Raw genomic sequence first — 27,150 nt, 5'->3', positions numbered from 1 at the left:
GGTCTAGGCTCCGCCCCTCCCCGCCCCCTCCCCTTCTAGCTTTTTTTTTTTCCCTCCCACTCTCCCTTTCGGCTCTTCCTCATGCTGGCGTCAGCGACAAAGCTGGATCCTTTCCCCATCAGAATGGTATAATTTGGGGCGAAGAAGTATGGTCCGAATGTTGGAATTGCAGACAAGGCATTCCCCCCTCATCTCGGCTCCTATCAGTTTCCACTTATTTGGTGGTAATTGCCATCACGTTTGGGAAAGACTGGAACAAGTGAGCCGGGGAAAACATGAGAATTGATGCAAGGGGGTGGGGGGAGCGGAATGCCGGGGCAGAATTTCTCTGTGCAAGGACTGTGTTTCCTATTTGCCGAGTTGCTTTTCCCACAACATACCCATGTTTAGCTGGCAAAGCTGCCCTTAATGAGGGCCTCCCGTGCCAGCTCTTAACGCTGTTTACTGCCGTGCATATGTGTCCTCAGTCGTTTTCCAGCTCTTCTTCTGAATTTGTGAACATGTTAAAATATGTTGCTAATAACTTACCTTCTGGATGACGATGTGTGCTGGTGAGCTTAGGCTGTCACACGGGGAAGGCAGGCAACACTGACGATGCCAACGACCGCACTCACAACAAGCGTGCTTTGTCGCAGAACCCAACAGCTCTTCTCTACTGTCGTGCTTTGGTCTGCCCATAGTGTACTCTGTTTATTCAGAAATTAGTGGCAATGAAGTACCAGGCACACACAGTTCCAGCTTCTGGGATGACTGCAGACACACATCCCTGACACCACAAACCTTACACTGCAGAAAGAGGTAGCAGTGCAGGGTGGGAAGGTAGTAGGCGATGTAAATAAATTGTATATTGTATCAATAAGGCTTTAATCAGTCCTTTACTGTAACAACACTACCAGTAGACTAGGTGCCTTTCAACAATTGTTTCTTCCGGTTCTGGATGCTGGGAGTCCAAGATCAGGGTACCGAGACAGTGGGTTTCTGGCAAGTGCTGTCCTCCGGCTTTGCAACCAGATGGCCTTCCCTTTATTGTATCCTCACACGGAGAGAGAGGGGTGGGGGGAGAGAGCAGCATGCTTCACTCGTGCCAGTAAGCACAGTGGGAAGCATGCCATCAGCCTGAATCGGGTGGAGGAATACACAGAGAACTGGCAGCCATTAACCAAAGTTGCTGGGAGCTGGGGTTGGGGGTGGGGGGGACGACTCCCGTTCCTGGTCTCCTTAATGAGAAAAGCAACGTGCACTTGGATTCTTGGTTGGCCTCCTTTTCCATCTGGGTCTCTAAGGGGTTGAGACCCTTCCTACCCACAGAAGCAGCAGAAATCAGTTCTGGGGGGTGAAGGGGATAGAAAATTACAACACCCTGTCACTGGGGCTCTATCCTCGTGGGCTAATGCTCTCCCACAAATGGTCACAGTTTCCAAATATAGGAATACACAGAGAACTGTATTCAACATAAATGGCACAGGGCATGCTGCACAAACATGGGGTCCATTAGAGAAAATATGTGTTTATGTAGCTAAACACAGATAAGGGGTAACCTGCGCCAGAAATATGGGGACAGCGTGGGGTTTTAAACTGTGTGATCAGATTGAGTAGGAGACCCCCAAGATAGCAGTAAAGTGGGGGTCAGGGGTAGGTGTGGGACCAGGGCAGGGGAGAGAGGGTCTCTGGAACACTACAGGAAACTTCTGCTTATTTTCATATATTGATGAATGTCAGTATCTGTCTAATGTAGACAGTGTGTCATATAAAAATGGCTTTTGACCAGGTATGGTGGCTGGTGTCCTGTCACCCCAGCACCTGAAAGGTTGAAGTAGAAGGAATTTCTACGCCAATTTCAAGAAAGGCTCTTCTGCCTTCACCTCCATTGGCCTTTTGCCAGTGGGTGTGCAGTCAACTCTTCTGGGCTCCAAGGGAGGTTTCTGCCACTTCGTTCTGCTGATTCCCAGCAGAGAGAAATTCTGGTCCTGATCCTCACTCTCCTGCACTGAGTTCTCCCGCGTCTAGGGTAGGAAGAGTCTCTTGACAGGAGACTGTAGCTAGGTATTCATCGCTAATAGTGCTCAAGCCCTGTGATTAAGATTGCTGTCCAGGCAGCGGTGGTGGCTGCAGCAGCCCGCAGTATAGGCGGTGGCGCACGCCTTTAATCCTGGCACTCGGAGGCAGAGGCAAGTGGATCTCTTGAGTCTAAGGCCAGCCTGGTCTACAGAGGGAATTCTAGGACAGCCAGGCTACATAGAGAAACCCTGTCTAGAAAAACTGCCCAGGAGCGTCCCAGGGTACCAGCTGCCTGAGTTCTTCCGAGTACATTGTCCCTTTAGGAGCAGAGAGACGCTGTCCAGGGGTGGCGCGCATCCAGCAATATTCCTGGAAGCGTTCTTAACCTGCTAAAGCTGGGGGTCTGCAGGGCTTGGAAAACTTTTGTGTTGATTGTGGGAGTTTTAAAGATCAAGGTGCCTTCAACAAGTCGCTTGTGAGAGAGCTGTAACTATGTCGTGATTTTAAATTAATGTTAATGAGTAGACATAATTAATTTCCCGAGTAAACGAACAATACTAACAAAGACTATATTACTCACCACAATAATTACCGTAGAATTAGAATCAAACGTTTTTTTTTTAAAGCTTTAGAGCATACAAATGTTGACTTAAGAAATGTCATGCAGTTGATATGTATCATTTCATTAAAACAAGGCTTTAAAAAAAAAAACCTTAAATCTAATGTGTTCTTTCCCACTCCGTCCTTTATTTTGTTGTTGTTACCCAACATTGCTGAGCACATAATGGTCGCATGAAAAACATCAAATATGTTCAAGGACAGGTGAGGCGGCTCAGCAGGTAAATGTGCTACTGCTCAGCCTTAGACCTCTCGGTCCAATCCCTGGGACCCACTTAATGGAAGGAAAGGAGCCCCTCCCAGATATTAGCCTCTGGCCCTCCATATGCTTGCTGGGGCACAGTCTCTCCCCCGGCATCACCCAAGACAAATGGAGAAATAAATAGCTACTCAAAGTAAAATTGAGTTGGCTTTTCAAAAAGACTTAATTCCTTATTCCTTAATTCCTTAATTCCTTTATTTTGTTTTTGTTTTTGGGGTTTTTTTTTTTTTTTTAGACAAGGTTTCTCTGTGTAGTCATGGCTGTCCTGGAACTCACTATATGTATGCCTTGGGCGCCAGACCCCCTGGCAGTGAAGCTACTGTTGTGACCCATTCTGTGGGCCCTGGGAACGGAATCCAGGTCCTGCCAGGCCAGCAAGGGCTCGTAAGTACTGAGCCATCTCTCCAGATCCTATTTCAGTTGGTTTTAATAACCTTAACAGAATGTGTGGGAGTAAAGGGGCCCAAACCTTGCACTGAATGCTTAATATGTGCTCTGTTGATGAACCACATCTCCAGCCATCACTGTATAATAATAATAATAATAATAATAATAATAATAATAATAATAATAATAATTAGTGATTTTTTTTTGGTTCAGGATTTGGGTGGATTTCTCAGTCCATACAAATTTTACTGTCACTGAAGAGAGCATGCTGTCATTTTTACCAGGCACACACAAGTGTTACCCTTGTTTAAGATCAGCTATCAGGGACCTAACAGATAAGGCAGGAAACCTGAAATCTGAGCCTTCTGTTCCATTGGTTTTCCTGGATGACCTTGGGCAGGTCATTTAACCCCTCAGCTTTGGTTCCCTTATCTCTAAGACAGACAGTGCTCTCCTTCACTAGTCTGATGTCATAGGATGTGGTCGGGCCCCTGAGAGACAAGCCGCCCTTCATCCGATCAATGACCATCTTTCTCTAACTCTTTAGGGAGCTCTCTATGGAAAGTCTACCTGACAGTGCAGGCCGATTAGATAATTCCTACCTACACTACCTCACCATGCAGGGCGCTCTGACGGAAGGTAATGCGCCTGCCTGACAGATACTTCACAAGGCGCCATGTATCAATCATCTTCCTTCATAAAACTTTCATGTGTGTAACTCGGCTAACATGGATCTTGACAGGGCTTGGCTTTTTAAAAAGTTATTTTAAATTAAAACATAGTTATACCATTTCTTCCACTCCTTCCTGTGACCCTCCTCTCAAACGTGTGATATATTTTTCTATTATTATTATTATTATTATTATTATAGGTACATAAACTATGCCTGAAAGTGGAAGTGTTAAATCCCAGTGTAGAGCTTCACAATTTCAGAATGCCTATTCTAATTATGCGGAAGTTCATTGAGACTTTGGATCTGGTTAATTTTGGTGTGTGGTTTCTGTTTCATTTGCACATTTTAATAAGTTTATACAATTAAAATAAATATAAATTATTGCCACATATGCAGATAGGCATAGAAAAATGAATATGTATATAATTAACTGCTGAGCCCATTAGTGTTACCTGTATGTATATGTTTTTAATGCTGACCTCTTAGATTGTAAAAGCAGGGATTTTCTTAATAAAAGTTAAAATATTTGAGGCTGGGGAGATGGCTCAGCAGTTAAGAGCAGTGGCTTCCTTTCAGAGGACTGGGATTTGGTTTCCAGCACCTACATGATTGTTCACAACCATCTGTAACTCCAGTTCCAGGGGATGTGACACCCTCTTCTGGCTTCTTCAGATGCCAGACACACTTGCAGTGCACACACACACACACACACACACACACACACACACACACACACACACACACATACACACACACACACACACACACACACACACGTATGCAGGCAAAACATTCACATACACAGAATAAAAATAAGTAAGTCAAGCAGGTGGTGGTGGCGCATGCCTTTAATCCCAGCACTTGGGAGGCAAAGGCAGGCAGATCTCTGTGAATCCAAAGTCAGCCTGGTCTACAAAGTGAGTTCAGGACAGCCAGAGGTGTTACACAGAGAAACTTTGTCTTGAGAAACCAAAAAAAAAAAAAAAAAAAAAAAAAAAAAAAAAAAAAAAAAAAGCAAGTCTTTTGGTCTTTTCTTTCTTTCTTTCTTTCTTTCTTTCTTTTTTTGACACAGTGTTTCTCAAAAGGCTGTCCTGGACTTGCTTTGTAGACCAGGCTAGCCTCGAACTCATAGAAATCCACCTGCCTCTGCCTCCTGAGTGCTGGGATTGAAGGCGTGCTCTACCACGCCTGGCAAAAAAAAAGTAAGTCTTTTAAACAAAGAGCTGAAGTACACCTAAAGACATTGGCTATTCAGGGAGGCGTAAGAACTCTCATTCATGTCTGAAAAAGAGTGGTCCCCACAGAGAGCACAGGGTTGTTGATAAGGCTGCATTTCCCAGCTTCAGACACAGATCATGGGCCAAGTCCTAGTGCCAGTGTACACCATGCAGCCAGAGGACAGCCTTATCAAAGCACAAGGTCAGAGTGACGTGGCAGCTTAGGAGGTAAGAAGAGATTCATATACTACTTACCCTGTAAGGATAAGGATAAGTGTGTGTGTGTGTGTGTGTGTGTGTGTGTGTGTGTGTGTGTGTGTTAAATGAGAATAAAATATTCATTTCTACTATGTTGAAGATTAACTAGGCTTTTACCCTTCCTTCCTTCCTTTTCCAATAGAACAAGAGGCCTATGGGCACCTTACCACAGGGCTTAGAAAATTGATAAATGAACCCATGCTGACTTCTTGAGATAGGAACCAGACACTTTAAGGTGGTTGGCCGGAGCTGTGCCTGTTGTAACTTCCTGCCCAGTGGACTATGCCTTCTTCGCTGTGGTCTTTTTCATATGCACAGCCCCATTACAGTGTGAAGCTTCCTCTGAATTCACGTCTCCTTTTCCCCCTCCAGTGTACAGAAGTGAGGGCATATTTCTTTAAGATTACAGGGACTGCTCTGCTTTATCTCTACTCTGTTACTAGGTAATAGAATTTGATAACCCCCTGGCCTTTGTGAAGAACTGATCAAGGGAAAAGGGTTGGGCTCTGGGGCAGCACTGTGAGAGGGTGAGGAGGAAGGCTGGGCTATAGCTTTATCAAACATGGCTTGCTAAGAAGACCCAAGTCCTTGTGGTCACAGTGACTGGGAGCCTTCCCCACACTTCAGAGTTCGGAGGGAGAAATAGCCTTTTACAAAAGGAAAATTTACGTCCATTTCAGACAAAGGGAGAGTTAGCTCCTTCGTGTTTGCTGTTGTTAAAATGCCCCTGTCTCATCGCCTCCTTGGCTTTGCACCACCTCTTTTCTACGATGCTTCCAAACACGTATCATTAGGAATACTAACATCAGGACCAGAGAGGTGGCTCCGTGGATAAAGGAGCTTGAGGTCCATCCTGAGGACCCGGGTTCAGTCCCTGAATCCGTGTGGTGGAAGGAGAACCAGCTCACACAACTTGCTTCCTGACCTCCACATGTGCAGCGGCATGCCCACATGCGTGCACACAAACAAAGCAAATACGTAAATGTTAAAAAGTTAATATAACACTGTAATCTGTATAAACTTTTTCCCCCTAGCAATGTCTTTCATCCATTTAATTTACAGAACCTAGGTAACATAGTATAAGAGGAGATAAGGTTTTATTTTTTTTCCAATGACTACACATTATTTCTCAACAGCTTCCAAAGTATAGTGATTGAAAACACATACTGAATGCCATACGCACATAAAAGGGAAGTGTTTATCCTGATACAGTCATGGGTAAAGGCATGCGTGCCTAGCTGTGTAACTATTTGCTCCCTTGGCTACCATTCACTTTTTAACCCAGCAAATGTCTTGGTAGAACACACCCTTTCCTTACCTGTTGTCTGGGTGGGGAAGATATCATTGTTTTATTGTTACCTGTATTTATACAAGCTTGCTAACCCTTCCACTGAAAGCTGGCTCTGGTTGTTTTGAGGTCGCCGACATTGACTTCTCCGTGTATTTAGAATGGAGGAGCCAGCATTGTTTTACATGCACAGGGCGATCACTTGTTTTCTATCTTTGCTTTTCTCTCCGACTGCAGCAGCGTGCAGGGTCGAGGACAGCCGGCCCCCCATGTCAGTGGTCTAGGATGGCCAGTGAGGGTGCCAGCATCCCAAGTCCTGTGGTGCGCCAGATTGACAAGCAGTTTCTGATCTGCAGTATATGCCTGGAACGGTACAAGAACCCCAAGGTCCTGCCCTGTCTGCACACTTTCTGCGAGAGGTAAGCGTCTCTTGTGCCGCCACACTCAATCTTCTGCCACCTGCACAGGCCCTTTCCCAGGAATCTGCTGCTACCCAAGGGGACAATGCCCGGCTTGTACTTCTAACAGACATCTAGGAACCCAATCAAGAGTTAGCAGAGAGTTACTTCATTTCAAACAATTACAAGTCTGAGAAAGCATACAGGAACCGACTGGCTCACTTCTAAAAGAGACAGAGCTAAAGAAAACACCCTTCTTACTTGTCTTTTTTGAAACAGTACATTCAATATTATTTCATTTTATTTTAAGAGTCTGTCTATCTATCTATCTATCTATCTATCTATCTATCTATCTATCTAATTTTGAGGCAGGGTCTGTGTAGACCAGGCTGACCTTGAGTTCACAGAGAACTGCCTGCTTCTGATTTAAGGCGTGCACCACTATGCCCGGCTAGCATCTTATTTTCATTTGCGTGTATGTCTGCGTCTGTGGGCAGAGGCCAGAAAAGGGCATCAGATACCCTGGAGCTGGGGTTACAGGTGTTTGGGCACCACTGGCTGGATGTGGGTGCTGAGAACCAAGCTCTAGCCCTCCGTAAGAGCTTCGAGTGCTCTGAAACACAGACCCACTTCTCCGGTCCTTCAAAATACACCTTCATACTCCATGGCTTGATTTATTATGAAAAAAGCAGTTTGTTACCTGACCTGCTTGTTGACACAAGCCTGTAATTACAGCACTTGAGAAGCTGAGGCAGTAGAATTTTGAGTTTGAAAATAGTCTGGGCTATACATTGAGATCTTAAAAAAACAAAAAAACAAACAAACAAAACTAACATGATATAGGCCAAGGCATAGTGGTACATGCATTTAATCCCAGCACTCCAGAGGCAGAGGAAGGTGGATCTTGGTAGCCTTGTTTACATGGTGAATTCCAGGACAAGGCTATATAGAAAGATCTTGTCTCAAACAAACAAACAAATAACAACAACAACAAAAAACAAAAACGGAAAGAGAAGTTGTTAGCATGTAGTTTATCTGTGGCTCAACTTAAGTGTATCCTCAGCAAGTCTGTATGAATATTTTTATTTAAAATGAGTAAACACTGTAGTTATGTTTGAACACCTGTTAAGTACATTTTCTATTACTTAATAGATGTAATTAAAATAACATAGTTCTTATCTATAGACCATGAAATCAGTGCTTCCAACGGTTTCAAATATATGCTGGTTTTATTGACCCTCCAGTTCAAAGTACATTTGTTATTTGACTGGGGATTAAATTAAAAAAAAAAATAGCTAAATTACGGAGGGTCCTGGCTGCAACAGTGTAACCACATCCTTGGTGGTGATGACGGGTAGGAGAGGCATACAGCTTGAACTAGCTAGGAGTTATGGGGTTTTTCTTTGCATTTATAATTATGTAGGGGTTTGCTTTGCTTTAGTGATGCTTTTCATTGTATTCATTTTATAGGCATTATTTATGCAAGTGCCTTGAAGTTTATATTCTACAATAATTAGATAGTGACCATCCCCTCCCCCACCACAACACTGACTCGGTATGGCTAAACACCAGAGAATTGCTACTGCATCCCTGGGTATAGGTGGTGACACCATTACTTTATTTGCAGTCACCATAGCCTGACACCCATATGGTACACACCAGCTGAGAGTCACTGGGCTGGGTGAAAGAAATGAAGGACAAGACGGGAGATCCCACTGGACGAATGGCTCTTAGTCTCTGTTTTGCATAGGTGGATGGATGGATGGAGGAGCCATTCATCAAGACAGGAAGAGCACAAGGTTTGAGGAAGAACATTGCTTTGGTTTGTTGCCTGATGGGTTTTATGACCCTTGAGACATCTAAGAAGGCATCGGGCTCAGAGAGTGTATCTATAGGAAGAAACATAATGTCTGTTTTACTTGTAGTGCTATAAGATCCCAGAGGAAGAAGAGCTCTTAATATGGAGCCGTCATGAGTAACACCAGGCTTTATTAAGTCAGAAAAGATAGAGCAGGCAGGGGGACCAGATGCCGTAAAGACAAAGGAAGATGATCCAGCAAAAAAAAAAAAAAAAAAAAAAAAAAAAAAAAAAAAAAGGGAGTGGAGGCAAGGTTAAGGTCAAGCTTGATGAATGGCTGAATGGCGGTTGTCCAGTAAAATAAGATGAAAATGCCTCTTGGGCTTGTGAATCACTTATGATTTTAGCAGCTCTGTTTCATTTCTGGTAGGGATTTAGCTCTGGTTACACCCAAGACAATCATCAGCCAGCCGTCCTTGGTGTCCCTTTCTTCATCTGCAAAAGTACAAGGCCACATCTGTGGTTCTCAAACTCTGGCTAGACAACTGGAAAACAGTATACACAGTATAATTTTGGGTTTGTTTCTACAGTGTTTGAATGAGAGCCATGCATGCTGGGTAAGCACTTACCCACTGAGTTGCAACGCCAACTCCAGTTATTTAGAGATTAGATTATGACGTCAGACTGCCCGGGTTTGGATTCCCACTTTTACCCTGGCCCACTAAAAAACTCTAGGCAAGGTACTCAGCCCTCACTATACCCACATTTCCTCATCATCCGAAGGGATCATAGTGGTGCCTTCTTTATGGATGAATGTAGTTTATAGTAAATGTGGTGGTCGTTACTGTTAATACATTTCTTTCTTTAACTAACTGGGTTCAATCGATGCTTCTTGAGGAGAAACAAGAGATGATATGATTGAGTCTGGGTGTTTTAAAATCTATTTGACTATGGTTTTGTATATCAAATGAATTTCTTTTTTTTAAGATTTATTTATTTATTATATATACAGTGTTCTGTCTGCATGTACAGAGGGCACTAGATCTTATTACAGATGTTTGTGAGCCACCATGTGGTTGCTGGGAATTGAACTCAGGACCTTTGGAAGAGCAGCCAGTGCTCTTAACCTTTGAGCCATCTCTCCAGCCCCTATCAAATGAATTTCAACGTTAACAAACACATCTGACTCCCCGCCCCCCCCCATTCCTCAAGTCCAAACACTGATGAGTTCAATGATTACACACCAAGGCTTTCCAACCTTTTGTGTGTGTGTGTGTGTGTGTGTGTGTGTGTGTGTGTGTGTGTGTGTCACATGGGCACTTGGTTCTGGTAGGCCTATCAAGTTCCTTGGAAGGTCAAGGTTGCTTGCCTTGTCCTTGAACCAACCAAAGTGTGATGTCAAGACTCCGGACACTACAGAAGTCTATGATGTTTTCTTTCTTTCTTTTTTTTTTTTTTAAATTTTTTTTATTATTAATTTATTCTTGTTACATCTCAATGGTTATCCCCTCCCTTGTATCCTCCCATTCTTCCCTCCCTCCCATTTTCCCCTTACTCCCCTCCCCTATGACTGTTCCTGAGGGGGATTACCTCCCCCTCTATATGTTCATAGGGTATCAAGTCTCCTCTTGGTAACCTGCTGTCCTTCCTCTGAGTGCCATCAAGTCTCCCCTTCCAGGGGACATGGTCAAAGGTGAGGCACTAGAGTATGTGAGAAAGTAATATCCCACTCTCCACTCTACTGTGGAGAGTGTTCCGTCCATTGGCTAGATCTGGGTAGGGGTTTAAGGTTTACCGCCTGTATTGTCCTTGGCTGGTGCCTTAGTTTGAGCGGGACCCCTGTGCCCAAATCTGCCTATCATAATGTTCTACTTGTAGGCTTCTAGGACCCTCTGGGTCCTTCTACTTTGCCTTTCTCCCATGATTCTCTCATCTAGAATCCCACTAGAATGTCCTCTCCTCTGTCTCAGTTTCCTGGTAAGTGAAGGCTTTCGTGGGACATGCCCCTTGGGCTAATATGCAGATCTTTTCCTTGAGCACAGTCATTTGTCTGGTCAGTGGATAGAGCCGATGCGAGGAGACAGATTAGCTCTTGCTCTCTGAAGCATCATTTCTCTGGTACAGGATACCACAAAGTGAGTTTCCGCAAAGTGGCCCACTGTCAGCACATTGTTGGTGAGAACAGGGATGGCATCTGGGGGAAGCAGTGCTCTATGCTGACTGTGCCCACTGTGTATGTGCTCCCCCACGCAACAGGTGCCTGCAGAACTACATTCCCGCCCACAGCTTAACCCTCTCCTGCCCGGTGTGTCGCCAGACCTCCATCCTGCCTGAGAAAGGGGTGGCTGCGCTCCAGAACAACTTCTTCATCACGAACCTCATGGATGTGCTGCAGCGAACACCCGGCAGCAACGGCGAGGACTCGTCCATCCTGGAGACGGTCACAGCTGTGGCTGCAGGAAAGCCTCTCTCATGCCCAAACCATGATGGGAACGTAAGTAAAGCAGGCTGTCTGTCTGGGGGAACGTGATGGTTGTGACCCTGGGTGGGCTTTGGATACCTCAGAGATTCTTCACCATGGCAACCCTCCTCCTGAGAAATGACTCAATCAGTACAAACTTTTAACAACTCTCAGACTATTTTTGCCTGCTCACTTTCTGTAACCAGTTACTTAAATTGTAAAATCCATCTTCGTCCTCTATACTTAGAGTATATTATTGCTACCTTCAGGTGAGAGAGTCGGTAGCTGCTGGTGAGCAAGTCAAACCCAACATAACATATGAGTCAAAAATTCATGGGTAAACATTTAATAGCAGATAAGCTCTGCAAGTTGAACTGACTACTGAAATGCTAATTAATAAGAGTTTATTTTTCTTGGAGAAGAGGTTTTTTTTTTTTCACATTTTAGATCCTCCTCCTTAGGAATGAGGGACGGAAGAATCGGGCCAGGCATGGTGGCACATGCCTTTAACCCCAGCACTTGGGAGGCAGAGGCAGGTGGATTGATGTGAGTTCGAGGCCAGCCTGGTCTACGAAGCGAGACTGGAACTGCCAAAATCTTTAAAAAAAAAAAAAAGTGTTGAAGAATCTCTGCAGATTATGAACTACAAATATACTTCCTGCTCCTAGCAAACTCAATAACTGTTATGAATGCAAATGGACCTATAAGACTCATCAAATAAGTGACTCACAATAGCTCTGTGCCTGGAAGGGATAGGATAATGTCATGGCCAGAAGCACTGGCTTGTGAGTCAGCCTGGCTGATTCAAGCCCGGCTTGTAGACGTATTCTCTGCCCCAGCTTGAAGAACTTTACTGAACTCTCACTTCCTTTCCTGTGTAAAGGAAGTCATAACACTATTTGCCAAACAGGATTATTTGAAATTGGGAAACCGAAATGTTTAAATGATATAAAAGCACACAGGAAGCTCTCAGGAAAGATTAGCTATTAAAATCATTTATTGGTCTAGGCGTGGTGTGTATGCCTATAATCCTAGCACCCAGGAAGCAGGGAGAGAAGGATGATGCGTTTGAGGCCAGTTCTGTACAGGAGACTCTCTAAAAAATACATACACGTTTCTTAGAGGTCGGGAGTGTTGCTCAGTGGTAGAACGCATGCCTAGTGTCTTAGTTAATTTTCTACTGCTGTGATATAACGCCATGACCAAGGCAACTCACAAAAGAAAGCATTTCTCTTCAGGCTTAGGTTTCAGAGTGTTAGGGCCCACGAGCATCATATCCAGGAGCATGTCATCAGGCAGGTATGGTCCTGGAGCAGTAGCCGAGCACTCACATCTTGAGACATAACCATGAGGCAGAGTGAGATTGGGCATCATGTGAGTCTTTTGAAATCTCAAAGCCCACTGGCTGTGACACACTTCCTCCAACAAGGCCACACCTCCTGACCCTTCCCAAACAGTTCCACCAACTAGAGACCAAGCACTCAAATACATGAGCCTGTGAGGGTCATTCCAAGTTACCACACCTAGCATATGAAAGTCTCTGGATTTAATTCCTGGCATTGCCTCCTGAATTGGAAGATGATGATGATGACAATGACGACGACGATGATGATGATGATGATGGTGATGATGATGATGATGATGAAAACGTTGATGACTGTGATGATTTGCTCTTCAAAATCACCCAAGGCCTTATGAATGCTCATGCCCTGTCACTGAGCTATACCTCCAGCCCTAATACTGTATTAATTCTAACCAATGACTTTATTCACTTTTTTCTTATATTGGCCACATAAAAAGTCATTGAAACTACTTGTAATATAAGCCCCACATATTATAAGCCACGAGAGAAAGCAAGTGGTTGTTGGAGCCGAGCAATCTTGATTATGCTTTGACTGCGTCTCTGCTGCACTTTGCCCGCCCCCTTGCAGCCCGCCTGGCCTCCCAACTCTTCAGCCTGCCTTTAGGATGGCTGTCCCATCCCTTTCTCCTGGAGTGCCCCATGCCTCCTCTTATGTGGCTGCTTTGTCCTTATCATTCATTTCCATTTCCTTCCCAGAACAGTTGTCCCTAACTATGCTCTCTGAGGTAAGACAAGTCACCTCTTTTTTTTTTTTTTTTTTGAGACAGGGTCTCAGGCTGGCCTTGTGCCCATGGAGATATATATGCTTGCCTCTGCCTCTAGAATTAAGGTCATATGCCATTATGTCCAACCAGGCATTTTACCTCCATCATGTCACTTCCTATCCTGCCCTATGACATTTATAATGTCATCTGTGGGCTGATCGCTTATTGGTCTTTTAGCTTTCCCTTTAGAATGAGCACCAAATAGTGCTTCTTCATCAGATTATAGACCAGATTTGCCCGGCACCACACTCGGCTTCTCAATACAGTCTGCAAAGCTGGTGTAAGTCACCTTTATCCATAGATGGAGATTCTCAGGCTTGGACAGGCTAAGCATCAGTTTGACTGATGCATGGAAGCTAGTCCTGAAAGAAGTAGCATCCTGAGCTTTATGACAGCTTTGAACACAAGAAGACACCATGCCATGCACATCCGTAACTATTTCATTGGAAGTATACCAAGCTAGTAATAGCAACAAGGTATAACATATACACTATAGTCCCAGGGAGGCTATAGTGTAGACTTTACAAAAACAAGCTTAAAATGTTCCTCCTAAAGCAGGTTGAAGGTTTTATTTTTCTGACCCTTTTTCTTTTGGCTCAGGGTGAATATTGAGGTTCTTTGCCTGCACTCCCATCCTAAGTGCTATGTCTAGGAAAGCATTTCTATCAGGTGCAAGTCCCCTTAAAATGTATTCAGTCACGGGGCTCCCTGTGGACCCCGCTTGATAGGGAAGGAAGTCTTAGGAAGAAACTCTAGGAGTTTCACTGTAGGCACCAGCCTGCATTTGAACAGGTGGTTGTGTAGCGTGTGAACTAAATGGCAGTTGGGGAGATAATATCATAATCAATGTCAGGGTGTGGTGGTGCTCAGGAACGGTAGGTAGCTGGGGCACCTAGAACATGAAGTCTGGAGGTGGGGCCAGAGCACAGGTGGGCAGGAGACTTGCAGGGAGGGACCAGAAAGTAGGTTGGGAGAGATTGTGACACACGTTGGTATCACCAAGAAAGTGCCTGACCTAGATTCCAAAAGCGATGTGAAGCGTTAAACCTTCAAAATAAGAGGTCAGTGTTGGAATGGTGCATAGAGTGGTGAGCCCGAGGCTGGGCAACCGGGTTTGCATTTACTGAGATGTTCGGCTGAAGTCCACAAGAGACTGGCCTGGAGAGGGTCGCTGGCCCAGAGCAGGAGATGGACTTCAGAGAAAAAGGTGTTCATGTGAGAATCTGCCTCCCACACATAAATGCCCACGTATTTTAAGAAGACAATCTGTTAAACTAAGCTAAGATTGGGAGAACTTGAGCCACCGAAACTGACCACATAATTAGGTCACACACACACACACACACACACACACACACACACACACACACAAAGCCAGTACATTTAGTTCCGGCATAATGTACTAAAATTAAATTGGCAATTGTTCATGGAAAAACACAAAATGTCTTTTTGAAACTCACAACCACTTAATACATAAAGAAAGGGCAGAACAAGACTACATAAAACATAGAAATGAATATTCTATTGTCTAATGGGTGGGGTAAATAACCCCATATTATTTAAGAGGAGAATTTTATAGGTTAAATAAAATCTTTTTCTTTATTTGAAAAGAAATAAAGGGAAATACTTTCAAGAAGTTAGGAGCCAGTCTGGGATACATAATGAGACCACACCACAAAAACAAACAAACCCACACAAAAACTCAAGAAGCTAAGAAAGGAACAACAAAACAATTGTGAATTGTGAAAGAAAATAGTGTATGTGATTGCTAGTATACTCCTGAACAGTGAAAAATAGCAAGCTAGGCAGGCCTGTGGTGGTGCATGCTTTTAATCCCAGTGCTTGGGAGGCAGAGGCAGGTGCATCTCTGAGTTCTAAGGCAGCCTGATCTATATAGCCAGGGATACACCGAGAAAACCAAATTTAAAAAGAAGAAGAAGAAAAAAAAAAAAAAAGAAAAAGAAAGAGGGGTTGGGGGGGGAGAGTGAGCAAGTTAATTTATTGCACACTTACATTTTCTGATACCAAAATCTAGGGAAGACAGAAAAAGAAAGCTATTAATAATTTGACTTATGATACCAACCATCAAATTCTTATTTTAAAATGCCTTAGAGAACACTGACAAGGAAAATATGATTATCTCAAAAGACTGAGCAAAGAACTTAGAAAATCCACAGGGAAGGTGGCCAAAAATGACACCACAGAGGTTAGCCTTCACAAATAATTATCTCGATATCATTTTTTTTAAAGGCAGTAACCAGGGACTGTTGAGATGGTTCATCAAGCAAAGGCACTTGCACACAGGCCTGTGACCTGAGTTCAGACCCATGTAGGCAGAAGGAGAGAGCAACTCCACAGTCACCATCGTCCTGAGGTCTTGTCTGAGGTCTCATGGGAAGAGAGTAAATTGCTCTTCAGAAAAGTGATGTCAGTTGGGCCAAAATATAAGAAGTGTTTTAGATAGGCTCTCACATTGTAATTTAGTAATTCCACTGACAGAATTATTTGTAAGGAAATCACTAGGTAAGATGGTGAGTGTTATCATTTCTATATTATTGTGAAAATTACAAATAATATAAATTTACAGTATTAGATACTTGCTGAGCTTATTATAAGCCTATATAACTGATTGCTGGGTTGCTATTATGAAACTGATTGATTGATTGTCTGATTGATACTAAGAATTTTCACCCAAGCTGAGCATATGCTTTACCACTGAGCCTTACTCACAGCCCCAAGTCGATGTATTTGAAACAAGTGACATGAGTGTTAGTATGTGTTCTATATGTTAGCATGGAATATATTCATGATTAGAGTTCTGTGTTTTCTCCATAAGACCATAATGTATATACTACAGAGTATACAGTATAGACAGTATAGAGTATGTCATATACACTGTATACAACATATAAAAATCATGTACATCAAATATACTGTATAGTGCATATCATATATACAATATACAATATATACAGTATAGTATAGGCCTATACAGTGTATATAGCATAGTGTATACCATATGCACTATATGCAATATATACAATATAGTGTATGTCACATACACTGTATACAGTATATTGTAGGCTATGTATGGTATGTACAGCATATACATTATAGTATGTGTCATATACATTGTATGCAGTGAATACAATATGGCATTAGCCATATACAGTATATATAGTATACTGTAGGCATGTACAGTATATATAGTATAGTGCACATCGTACACAGTTTACAGTATAATGTAGGCCATGTATGGTGTATACAGTATATAGTATATTATACATCATATACACTATATACAGTATAGTGCAGGCCATGTACAGTACATATAGTATATACAGTATAACACAAACCATACACAGTGTATATAATATAGCATAGGCCATGCACAGTATATACAGTCTATACAGTGTGGTACATGTCATGTACACTGTATATGGTATATACAGCATAGTGTAGGCCATGTACAGTATATACAGTATAGTGTATTCCTAAGCACTGTTTACAGTATATACAATATACTGTGGGCCACATACAGTGTATACAGAATAGAAAGAAGAATGGCATTTTGTTCAGAAGGGAGAGAGTCTGGAATGGAAACCTCTAAGAGGCTGCTGTGCTCTGTTGTGCTGTCAGCCCAGTGTCCTCAGGAGCCCAGAAATGATGTTGGGCCAGAGAGGCTAAAGGTCAGGACTCAGAGGAAGGACACTGGCTACAGTTATTGGAAACTTGAGCCTGGCCTCACTCTGAGGCTCTGTTGAAGACCAGGCGCACTGGCACACCTGTGTAAGATTTGCACTGAACTTGTCTCCAACTTGCTGGCCATGTGAGAGAGTCGGTTCAAAGCAGAGGAGACTGAGATAGAAGGGCGTTGTGTGAGCCTGCTGGAGTAGCCCATGAGTGGCTCTGATCCACATCAGCAGGAAATGAGGTCTGAGAACTGCATCAAAGGAGTTGACTGGCCCCAGGCTGAGGTGACGCCAGGCCTAACTTCAGTGCCAAGGATGCACTGGCGCCTCCACTGAGGTGGTTAACTCTACAATTACTACGCACCAGGCATGGTGGTGTTGTCTATAATTCTAGCACTTGGGAGGTTCAGGTAGGAGGATCACAAGTCCACAAGTTCAAAGCTAATCTGGGCTATGAATTAAGATCCCATCTTAAAATAAGAGGGGTAGAGCTCGAACTCAGAGAGCCTTGAATTCAAACCACACCATGGGTGTGTGTGTGAATAAAATTAAAACTACGGGAGTTAGAATGTGGCTTGGGATACAGCATTTGCAAGGCCTCAGGTTCCCTCGGGGGGGGGGGGGGGCGGAGTGGGGAACCTAACAATAGATAAATAAAAGGTGAAACAACTGAATTTCTATTAAATGACACTACCTTTCCCAGGAAAAGTAAGGAAGGTGGGGTCTCTGGCTACTACCTGGAAGACAAGTTAGAAAAGAATTCCTATGTTGATGACACTTATTTTCAGTAGCAGCACTAGGGAAGGTCTCTTGAGTTTGAGTTCAAATCCAGCTTGGTCTACCTAGTGATACCCTGACTCCCAAAAGAAAGGCAATGCCTTCCGAAAGAAGCCTATCTGAGTGCACTTCAGCACCAGAGGCCCTTGGAGTCAGATGCCCTGGCTAATTCCATCCTTCAGGTTGAAGTCGCTCCGCCCCTCCTTTCTACCAAACACGGCTCATCCAGTCCCATTAAATACTCAACCCATCCGAAGGCCCCGACCCTCCTCGAGGTGAACAAAGCAGTTTAAAGTTTGTGCTGAGCACTTCTACATGCAGAATCACTATGGTTCTCTGGGATCATGACGTTTATAAAGCAGCGAAAGGCCCCGGGGAATGGGCAAGCATGTGTCTTAAAGCAGTCCCGTTGTCTGCTCAGATTGTAGGAGTTCCACGGCAATGCCGCTTTGAAGTGGGGATGCTCATTGCCTATGCAATCCTAGATAAACTGCCACAGTGAACTGCCGTGGGTAAATCTTTAAAAGCAAGCCAAGCGTATGAAGGTTAATAAAATCAGGTGATTAACGGCAACGCGGGGTGCTGCCACGCTGATTAGCACCAGCGGATGAAAGCCTGTCACGTGCTGAAAAGCTGTGCTTGCGCTATGCTCATTAAACTGCCGGGACTAACACTGCCGCCGAGTGCTCACGAATGACAGCCAGTGCTCTAAGCGGCTCTTTGCTCTTAAAGGCAACACTTGAGTTCATGCCTTGTGATCCTAGGTAGACAAATGACTGGGGAACCCTGTCAGTGCTCAGTGAGGCTCCACTAGCAAGGATGTTGACAGGAACGGGATGTTGAGGGCTGGCGAGACTGCCCTGCCACTAACAAGTTCCCCTCCCCCCATGAACTGCCAGGATCCCCACAAAGGCCTCCAGATTGGCCACAGGCCTGGAGCATCCTTTTCCCCCTAGGAATGCATGTGGTCCTGCCAGCTCCTCTACTGATGGCCACAGACGGCGACCACCTGTCAACAGCAATAAGCTCACCCTGGCCTCTGGCTGCCCTCCCACCCCTGGGGGCAATGGCATCATCTCTGTAGAGATGGATGAGCTCAGCTGAGGGGCACACTGTCACCCAACAATTAGTGCTGAACGCCACAAGCCTCAGCTGTGCAGCCTAGAATGAGCATTTAAGAGCCTCCAGCTTTCGGCATTCAAAATAATTCCAGAACTCCTTCTCCCAGGATGCACTTGGGATGTTGAACCACTGACAGCAAACACTTCCTGCTGTCAACTCAAAGGTGCTTCAGGGTTCGTCTTTCTTTCTTTTTTTAAAGATTTTTTAAAATTTATTTTTATTTTTAAATCTTATATGCATTGGCATTTTGCCTATATGTGTGTATATATGTGTGTGTGTGTGTGTGTGTGTGTGTGAGAGAGTGTCAGATCTTGGAGTTACAGGCAGTTGTGAACTGCCATGTGGGTGCTGGAATTGGACCCAGGTCCTCTGGAAGAGCAGTTAATACTATTAACCTCTGAGCCATCTCTCCAGCCCCTCCCTCCCCCTTTTTAAAGGTAAAAATCACATTAAAACATCAATTTCAGTATTTCAAACACTTCAAAGTGTACAGTTAGTGTAAAGTTATGCAAATTTCACAACTACCTGGTTCCAGAATGTTTTCCTCACCCCGCAAAGGTAGCTTCACACCTATAGACAGCCGTTTCCTTCTGGTGATGTGACATGCTTGGGTTGTGGTTTTCATATGTGACTCCCCCTGCAATCCTGGGGTCCTTCTGATATGTGGCTGGGTCAATTTTGTTAGTTTATTGTACAGGATTTTTCACCAAAATTTACAAGGGACATCAGCCTGTCATCATCTTGTAATACCCTTGGCGCCGTGAATTAGGAAATGCTTCTCTCTCTCTCTCTCTCTCTCTCTCTCTCTCTCTCTCTCTCTCTCTCTCTCTCTCACAAACGGTTCCTCTTATAATTTTGGGGGAAGGACTGGAGTAATTTCTTATCTAACATGCTAGGTAGGTCCTACCATTGATGTTTTTGGTCTGATGCTTTTCCTTGCTGGCAGTTTTCTGACTATGTGTCCTTTCAGACTTGCGTTTCTTCCTTACATCTGTTTTTGGTTGTGTGCGCGCGTGCATGCGTGTGCTTGCATGCATGTGTCAGAGGATGACATTGCAGAGCTGGCTCTCTGCTTCTGCGCTGTAAGCTCTAGCCATGAAACTCGGGCCCTGAGGCTTGGCTACAAGTGCAACCACCGGGCAATCTTGCTGGTGCTGAACTATTTATTTGGTACTAGTTTGTGTTACCTTTTCTTTGTGCCCCTCAAGCGGAAACGACCCTGACTTCACCGTTGCTAAGTTTTCCTCGTCTGCCTGCTGCTCATTTTGTCTGTGAAACTCCACTACTGGGTTTTTGCGTTTTAATTGTTATACTTTCCAATACTGGAATATTTCTATTTTCTTCCTTCTTAAAATATCTGTCTCTTTAATATCATCTGCTTGATGGGGCATCATCATCTTCTGGTTTCCTCTAGCACTTTTTTTTGTTTGTTTTTTTAAAGTATGTATATGGTTTCTTTTTGTTCTGGGGGCACTTGTAAGAGTTTATTTAAGGTCTACTAAGTCCAATCTGGATTAAGTCCAATAAGAGACAGTTATTATTAATTTATTTTGTTGTGTGCCATCTTCTCTTTAAAAAAATGGAATTTTACTATTTTTCTTTGATGCGTGTGGGTGTTTTGCCTCTGGTGTTATGTATGATGTATCGTCATGTGCGTGCAGAGGCCACAGACACTGGAAGAGGTTTGCGGATCCCGTGAGACATGAGTTACAGATTGTCTTAGTGAGGGTTTTTATTGCTGTGAAGAGACAACCATGACTACAGCAGGTCCTATAAAGGGAAACATTTAATTGGGGCTACCTTACAGTTTCAGAGGTTTAGTCCATTTCATCACGGTGGGAAGCATGGCAGCATGCAAACAGGCATGGTGCTCGAGAAGGAGCTGAGAGTTCTACATCTTCATCTGCAGGCAGCAGAAGGAGACTGTGTGCCACACTGGGTGTAGCTTGAGCATGTATGACCTCAAAGCCCGCCTCCACAGTGACATACTTCCTCTAACAAGGCCACACCTACAATAGTGCCACTCCCTCTGACCAAGCATTCAAACACATGAGTCTATGGGGCCATTCTGACTTAAGCCACCACATAGATGGTTGTGAGCTGCCATGTGAATGCTGAGAATCCAACCTGGGCCCTCTGGAAGAGCAGACAGTTCTAGTAACCTTCTGAGCAATCTCCAGCCCCATCTTCTTTTTTTTTTTTTTTCCGTGTCTGTGTGACTTATCATTTTTCATTGGACATGGAAGCATTTGAAATGCTGTGCTGAAGGTTAGACATGATGCCGTATACCTTCAGTTACAGCTACTTGCAAGGCTAAAGCAGTGAGATAGTGAGTCTGAGGATGGATAGCCTGTGCTACATAGTGAAATTCTATATTTAAGAAAAGAGAAGTAAGCCGGGTGGCCTGGTGGCGCACGCCTTTAATCCCAGCACTTGGGAGGCAGAGGCAGGCGGATCTCTGTGAGTTCAAGGCCAGCCTGGTCTACAAAGCAAGCCCAGGATAGTCAAGGGTACACAGACAGACCCTGTCTTGAAAAACAAACAAACAAAACAAACAAACAAACAAACAAAAAACAAAAAGAAAGAAAGAAAGAAAGAAAAGAAAAGTAAAAGAAAGAAGAAATTTTGTGGCAACTCTGGACATCAATTTTTCTTTCTTTTCCTTCCTTTCTTCTTTCTTTTTTTCTTTATTTTTTGCTTAGTGACTTTTTTGTAAAGGCTGTAATTTTTGTCGTGTGTGTGACCACTGTAATTATGTTCCATTAGCTTAGCTTAGCCATCAGCTAGTGATATGACAACAATTTCCTTACTTACTAAGTCCATTTTCCTTCTACCAACTACTGAGAATATAAATTAAGAAGAGAAGCAGGAGAGGTGGTTCAGTGGTTAGAGCACTGGCTGTTCTTGCTGAGGATCTGAGTTCAATTCCAGGCACCCATACAGCAGCTTAGAATCATCTGCCATTGCAGAGGCTGTGGCATCCTCTTCTCTAAGCACCTGACAAAATACTCACACACATAAAGCAAAATAAATAGATTATAATCGCAGGATGATGGATGGGTTCTGCTCTTGATGGCATTTTAGATTTTTGGTGTCCATGCATTACTTCATGCCTTTTTTCTTCTTATAATTCTACCCCACCTACCCACCCCCAACCATCATCTCACTCCTCAGACTGTGGAGAACAATTGAATTCAGACCAGAAAGTGCAAGTAATGCGGCATAGTGTTTGAGGTTTCTAACTAAAGCAGAGACACTGATTTCTAAGTCACCGTTGCTATTGTCTAACTCCATCCTATACTTGATGCAATCCTCTCTTCTCTCACAAGCAGCATGTGGCAATTCAGGGACAGCCTCAATTAACATGACAAAGGTGCCAGTAGGTCAGATGAACACTGTTAATGTGTCACACTCCCCAGCCCAGACACTTTTGTTAATCCCAACACCCTGCAGACCCTGAGGGAAGGGGCCTTCACATCCCATTCCTGACTCTACCAGACAGTGATTTGCTGCACTGCTAGGATTTCATGAGTATTTACCATGGAGGTGGAGTATACGTCATATGTGATCCAGAAATAAAATGTTCTGACATTATGAACCACCTTCTGCTGAAGTGAAAGGAGCTTCAACCACAACCCACAGATCCTGGGAGGACATTTTTAGAAAAAGGTGTAAGGATTTATTGGAAAAGTTTGAATAATTCTTTCACCAGCCCTTTGAAAGACAAGATGCTTTTTAAATTAATTATTTTTTATAAATAAAACACTTGTGATAAACGGCTCATATTTTGTTACTAAATGTTTGCATTTCCAAAAGTAATTTCTAGAAGCCTTACAGTGAGAAATTGAGCACGACATTGCATTGATTTTAGGTCCTTCTGTTTCCTGTATAGTGAAAGCAAGGACTATGTTAAAGTGACAAAAACAATCCAAAGTGCAGCTCCAACTAGAGAAAGTAAAATGGATTAAGAGGACCCCTTAGCTCAAACCTTACCTGGCTGTTTCTGTGTGGTATGCGTTGAGCTGGACTGAGTCACATGTATTGTTGTTGTTGTTGTTTGTTTCTTTCTTTCTCTTTTTTATTTATATTCTTTACATATACATCTATATTATTATACTTACATAAAACAAACTACATACAGCAAAAGAACCATAGAACATTCAGGAATTACATTCATGTTACATTCATAGTGTTTTGGCTGTTTGCACTTGGCAACCTAACATTTTCCTGTCTCGGTAACTCTAAAATTATGACTGTAACTCAATATCTATTGTATCTCATCTCTATCAACTTAAAACATCGATCTAGACCTAAAGACATCGCAATCCCCAAACAACTAGGCTCAACTGTGACACTCAACTATTTGGTCTTCAACCCCGTCAGAGACTTGAGAAACAGGAAGTGTTGGTTAGCAGTTTCCTAATTTAATAATAAGAGAAAAAAGTGACAGAGACAGTTTGGTGCCTGAGCAGTTACCCATAGCTCTTTAAAATGTTAGAGCATCATCTTCAGCCTTCTGGCCCAGTATATCTGACAGACATATTTGTGAGGCAGGAACCATTGAGGACTTGCTTACCCTGTCTTGGCAGAGTTTGGCCATCAACTCTGTCTGTATCCAAGCTTGCCTTTTTTAAGGCAGCATTCTGCCTGTGGTAAAAACAAGGACATTTTGCCCAGTGCCTTGTTTGCCACATTTGAAGCCATCTCCATTAGGAGATTCTTTGATGTTCATCATCCTCTTTGAGGTAGGCTGGGTGTTGCCAGGAGTTAACCTGTCTTGTTGTCAAAGAATCATTAAAACAATATAAATACCTTTAAATGGCATATTCTGTTGGACTCTGAGGTTTTTGAAGACCTTAACTATTTTACCTTATCTGTCTATAGAATCATATCTATCTGCTACATCTAGGATGTATATTCTTGTGGTATAGATTAGATATTGAAATGAGCACGATTTGATCAATTGACAATTAACTTGTCTGACTTACTTGAATCATGTGGATTTTAAAGTAAAAAGCACGTGTTCCTTCTTCCATTGAGAGAGGTGAATTTCCATTTGCATTTGTTATTAGTGTACAATCCAGTACAGCATGAGGGGATATTTTGAATGGGAGAAGGACAGAGAAAACTTCGGGCTACAATGAAACTCAGTGGCGTAGCACCTGTGGACCACACGCAAGGCCCTGGGTCTGAGCCCCAGCTCCATAAAAGGGGAAAAGAAAAGATATTTCCAATCATGGTCCAAACCTAACGGATATCTCCCCATGTAAAAAAAATTTTTTTAAAAATAAGTTGACCCCTGTCTCAACAAAACAAAACAAAACAAAACAAAACAAAACAGAAGTGGGGCTTCTAATTTATGGCTCAAGCATAGTCCTAAAGGTTATTTTAGATGAAAAAAATTAAGATGAAATACACATTCCTCTAACTTTCTATGTATCTGCTTCAACACGCGAAGCTGCACGAAATCTAACTTTGCAGAGATGTCTTGGAGGATGTCACTCTGAATTTGGTTTGCTCAGAAAGATCGCTTCCAAAGTGCAATCAGCTCCAGAAACTACTGTCAAATAGCGAGACTAAATAAGAAAGGAGTCGTGTGGGTTGCCATGGCGCATACCCCTGGAACCAGGGGTGAGGGCATCCTATGGTTCCATGATCCCCACACCCAGGAGTGTTGTGTTGAGTGGCACTCTAGTAAGGTATCACCTGGGCTCTGCAGCGGAAATGTCCCTGGGATCAGGATCTTGCTGGTTTTCAGTTGTGCTGTGAGAATCCATCATTCATCACACTGGGCCAGGATTTATGCCCTTTTTGCTGTGTGCACTCCTAAAAATGCCACATGACACTGTCCTTCGAAAGCGCTATGGAAATTCAAAATTGGAAGATGTTCCCAGTTCAGAAAATAGGGGAGTAGGTAGCTCCCAGGCTTCTGTGTCGCATTGTTACTAAGTGTCCATCCTAATCAGGATAAGTGGCTTAACTTCAGGTTAAGGACAACCAGATGGTGTCATTGTCACCACAGCAGTTACTACCTGGGAACTATTCTGAGCTGGTGCCGGGCATCCATCAAGTTCTTGTGTGTATATGCCTCCTGAGTGCTGGGACAAAAGACTTCCACCACCATGCCTACCTCAAAAGCTCTTTTGAAGTCCTTGGTATTTTTTAAAGAGCTTAGAGAGAGAAGGGGGTTTTAAAACCAAAGGGTTTGAGAGTCACGTCTGTAACTTTGGCACCGGATGCCACTCTGTTCGAGGCCTGTCATGTCAAAGCTTGGGCACAGCGATGCCATCAGCTTTAGTTGACTGAGAGTGATGAGAGAGTGTGTTATGTGCTTCCTGAAGAGTAAGCGCTCTGTCTTACCCACAGGTGATGGAATTTTACTGCCAGTCCTGTGAGACTGCCATGTGTCGGGAGTGCACAGAGGGGGAGCACGCAGAGCACCCCACGGTCCCACTGAAGGATGTGGTGGAGCAACACAAGGCCTCACTTCAGGTCCAGCTGGACGCTGTCAACAAAAGGTACCATTCCCCTCCAGGCTCCCCACCCCATGTGAGGCCTGGCCTCGCCATCCGGTGTCTCTGAGATGGTAGGGTCATGCTAGCCTATATACATAGCTCTGTGTGTCCTGTGTGCTCCTTCATCATGAGAGCTCAGAAATTCCTGCCTGAAACCAGAGCTCAGAGTTCCCTAGGTGCTGCTGCCATAACTTCCCCAGCCTGTGGTGCTGGCTGAGATGGCTCCTCTCTGCCTGCGCCTTGCACAGTGGTGCTAAGCAGTGATTGCTGAACTTTCCTCATGGGTTTGCTTTTTTTTAAGGGTTTTTTCCTCCTTTAACATGGACACAAATGAAAACAGTAGCCATGTCCTGTATAGGAAAGACCAAAAAAAGGATGTTAAGAACCAGCCGAAAAACAGACAAAATGGTCTGTAATCCAACTGATTGTCAGTAGTCCTTGTGAGAAAAGTGTGGTTTTTCAATGTTACTTAAAGGAACTTGGAAACTTTTTTTTAAAGGCTCTCCAGATACTCTGAGTTCTGCTAAATGTATGTGGCTGGATGGGGGGGGGGGGGGGGAGATAAAGCTAGACATTTAGAATGTTCTCTACCATGGGCAGTTCTATTCCCCACATTCCCCCTCCCCCAAGAACATTTGGGGGATACCTAGAGCCATGTTGGCTGTCTTAGTGGTGGAGTGGACACATGCTTGTCAGTGTGAAGTAGAGAGACCACTATTAAGCATTATATATATATATATATATATATATATATATATATATATATATATCATATATAACAACCGTTTCTCAGAGAACTTCACACAAATGGTTGAAGGTAAACTGACTTAGACGAGAGCCTGAAAGTCTCGTTCCTCCCATCCTGGTGCTCTTTTAAAAGATTATTTGAACGGCACAGGAAAGGCTTTTCGCTTTGAGAGAAACGGAAAGGGTGTAGATAGGCTTCTGGATAATTCTAGATAGCTGTGATGCCCAGCTGACCTGACACCTGCCCCCCCCCCCCACTCCCAGACTCCCGGAAATAGACTCTGCCCTTCAGTTCATCTCCGAGATCATCCACCAGTTAGCCAACCAAAAGGCGAGCATCGTGGATGACATCCACTCCACCTTCGATGAGCTGCAGAAGACGTTAAATGTCCGCAAGAGCGTGCTGCTTATGGAGCTGGAGGTCAACTACGGTGTCAAACACAAAGTAAGCCTCTCCCGCGCCCCACAGGGTTCTTGGAAGAGATGCGACACCAGGGCCCGCTCCAGTCCCAGCACCTGCTTACAGTGTTCTCACAGTAACAGCGGCGGCAGGGACCTACTTAGGTCCTTAAATGTCACCACTGAACAGTGAACTGCTGTTTTCATCTAGCAGGAAATCCTCCCTCTAATCTTTTTTTTTTTTCTTTTCTTTTCGGTTCCGTGACTCTTCTGTAGCAATTTATCGGTTGACGTAAAGGAGAGGTCGCAGCTCATATAATGTTTTCAGGCTGTAGGGCTGCCTGGAATGTTCTCCTTCCTTAATTATAATGTGGGAGAGTCTCTTAACTGCTCTCTCTCGCCCACACTAACCT

At 43.7% G+C, this 27,150-nt stretch overlaps 1 protein-coding gene across 5 annotated transcripts in view; it reads left to right on the top strand.

Annotated features, from left to right (window-relative positions):
* TRIM2 (tripartite motif containing 2) overlaps positions 1-27,150 on the top strand; it is a 146,472-nt gene that overhangs the window by 86,471 nt on the left and 32,851 nt on the right. For all 5 annotated transcript variants that reach the window (XM_084768914.1, XM_084768913.1, XM_084768912.1 and 2 more), the window contains 4 exons: positions 6,939-7,120; positions 11,154-11,391; positions 25,443-25,594; positions 26,603-26,783. In XM_084768914.1, coding sequence (XP_084625040.1) covers positions 6,987-7,120; positions 11,154-11,391; positions 25,443-25,594; positions 26,603-26,783 — 705 coding nt within the window. In that variant the 5' untranslated portion in view covers positions 6,939-6,986. Of the gene's footprint in view, positions 1-6,938; positions 7,121-11,153; positions 11,392-25,442; positions 25,595-26,602; positions 26,784-27,150 lie in introns of those variants that run through there.

The sequence above is a fragment of the Acomys minous genome, assembly GCF_964271855.1.
Source record: "Acomys minous genome assembly, chromosome: 19".
NCBI lineage: Eukaryota > Metazoa > Chordata > Mammalia > Rodentia > Muridae > Acomys > Acomys minous.
Note: the sequence above shows the minus strand (reverse complement) of the source record. Positions and strands in the feature narration are given on the sequence as shown.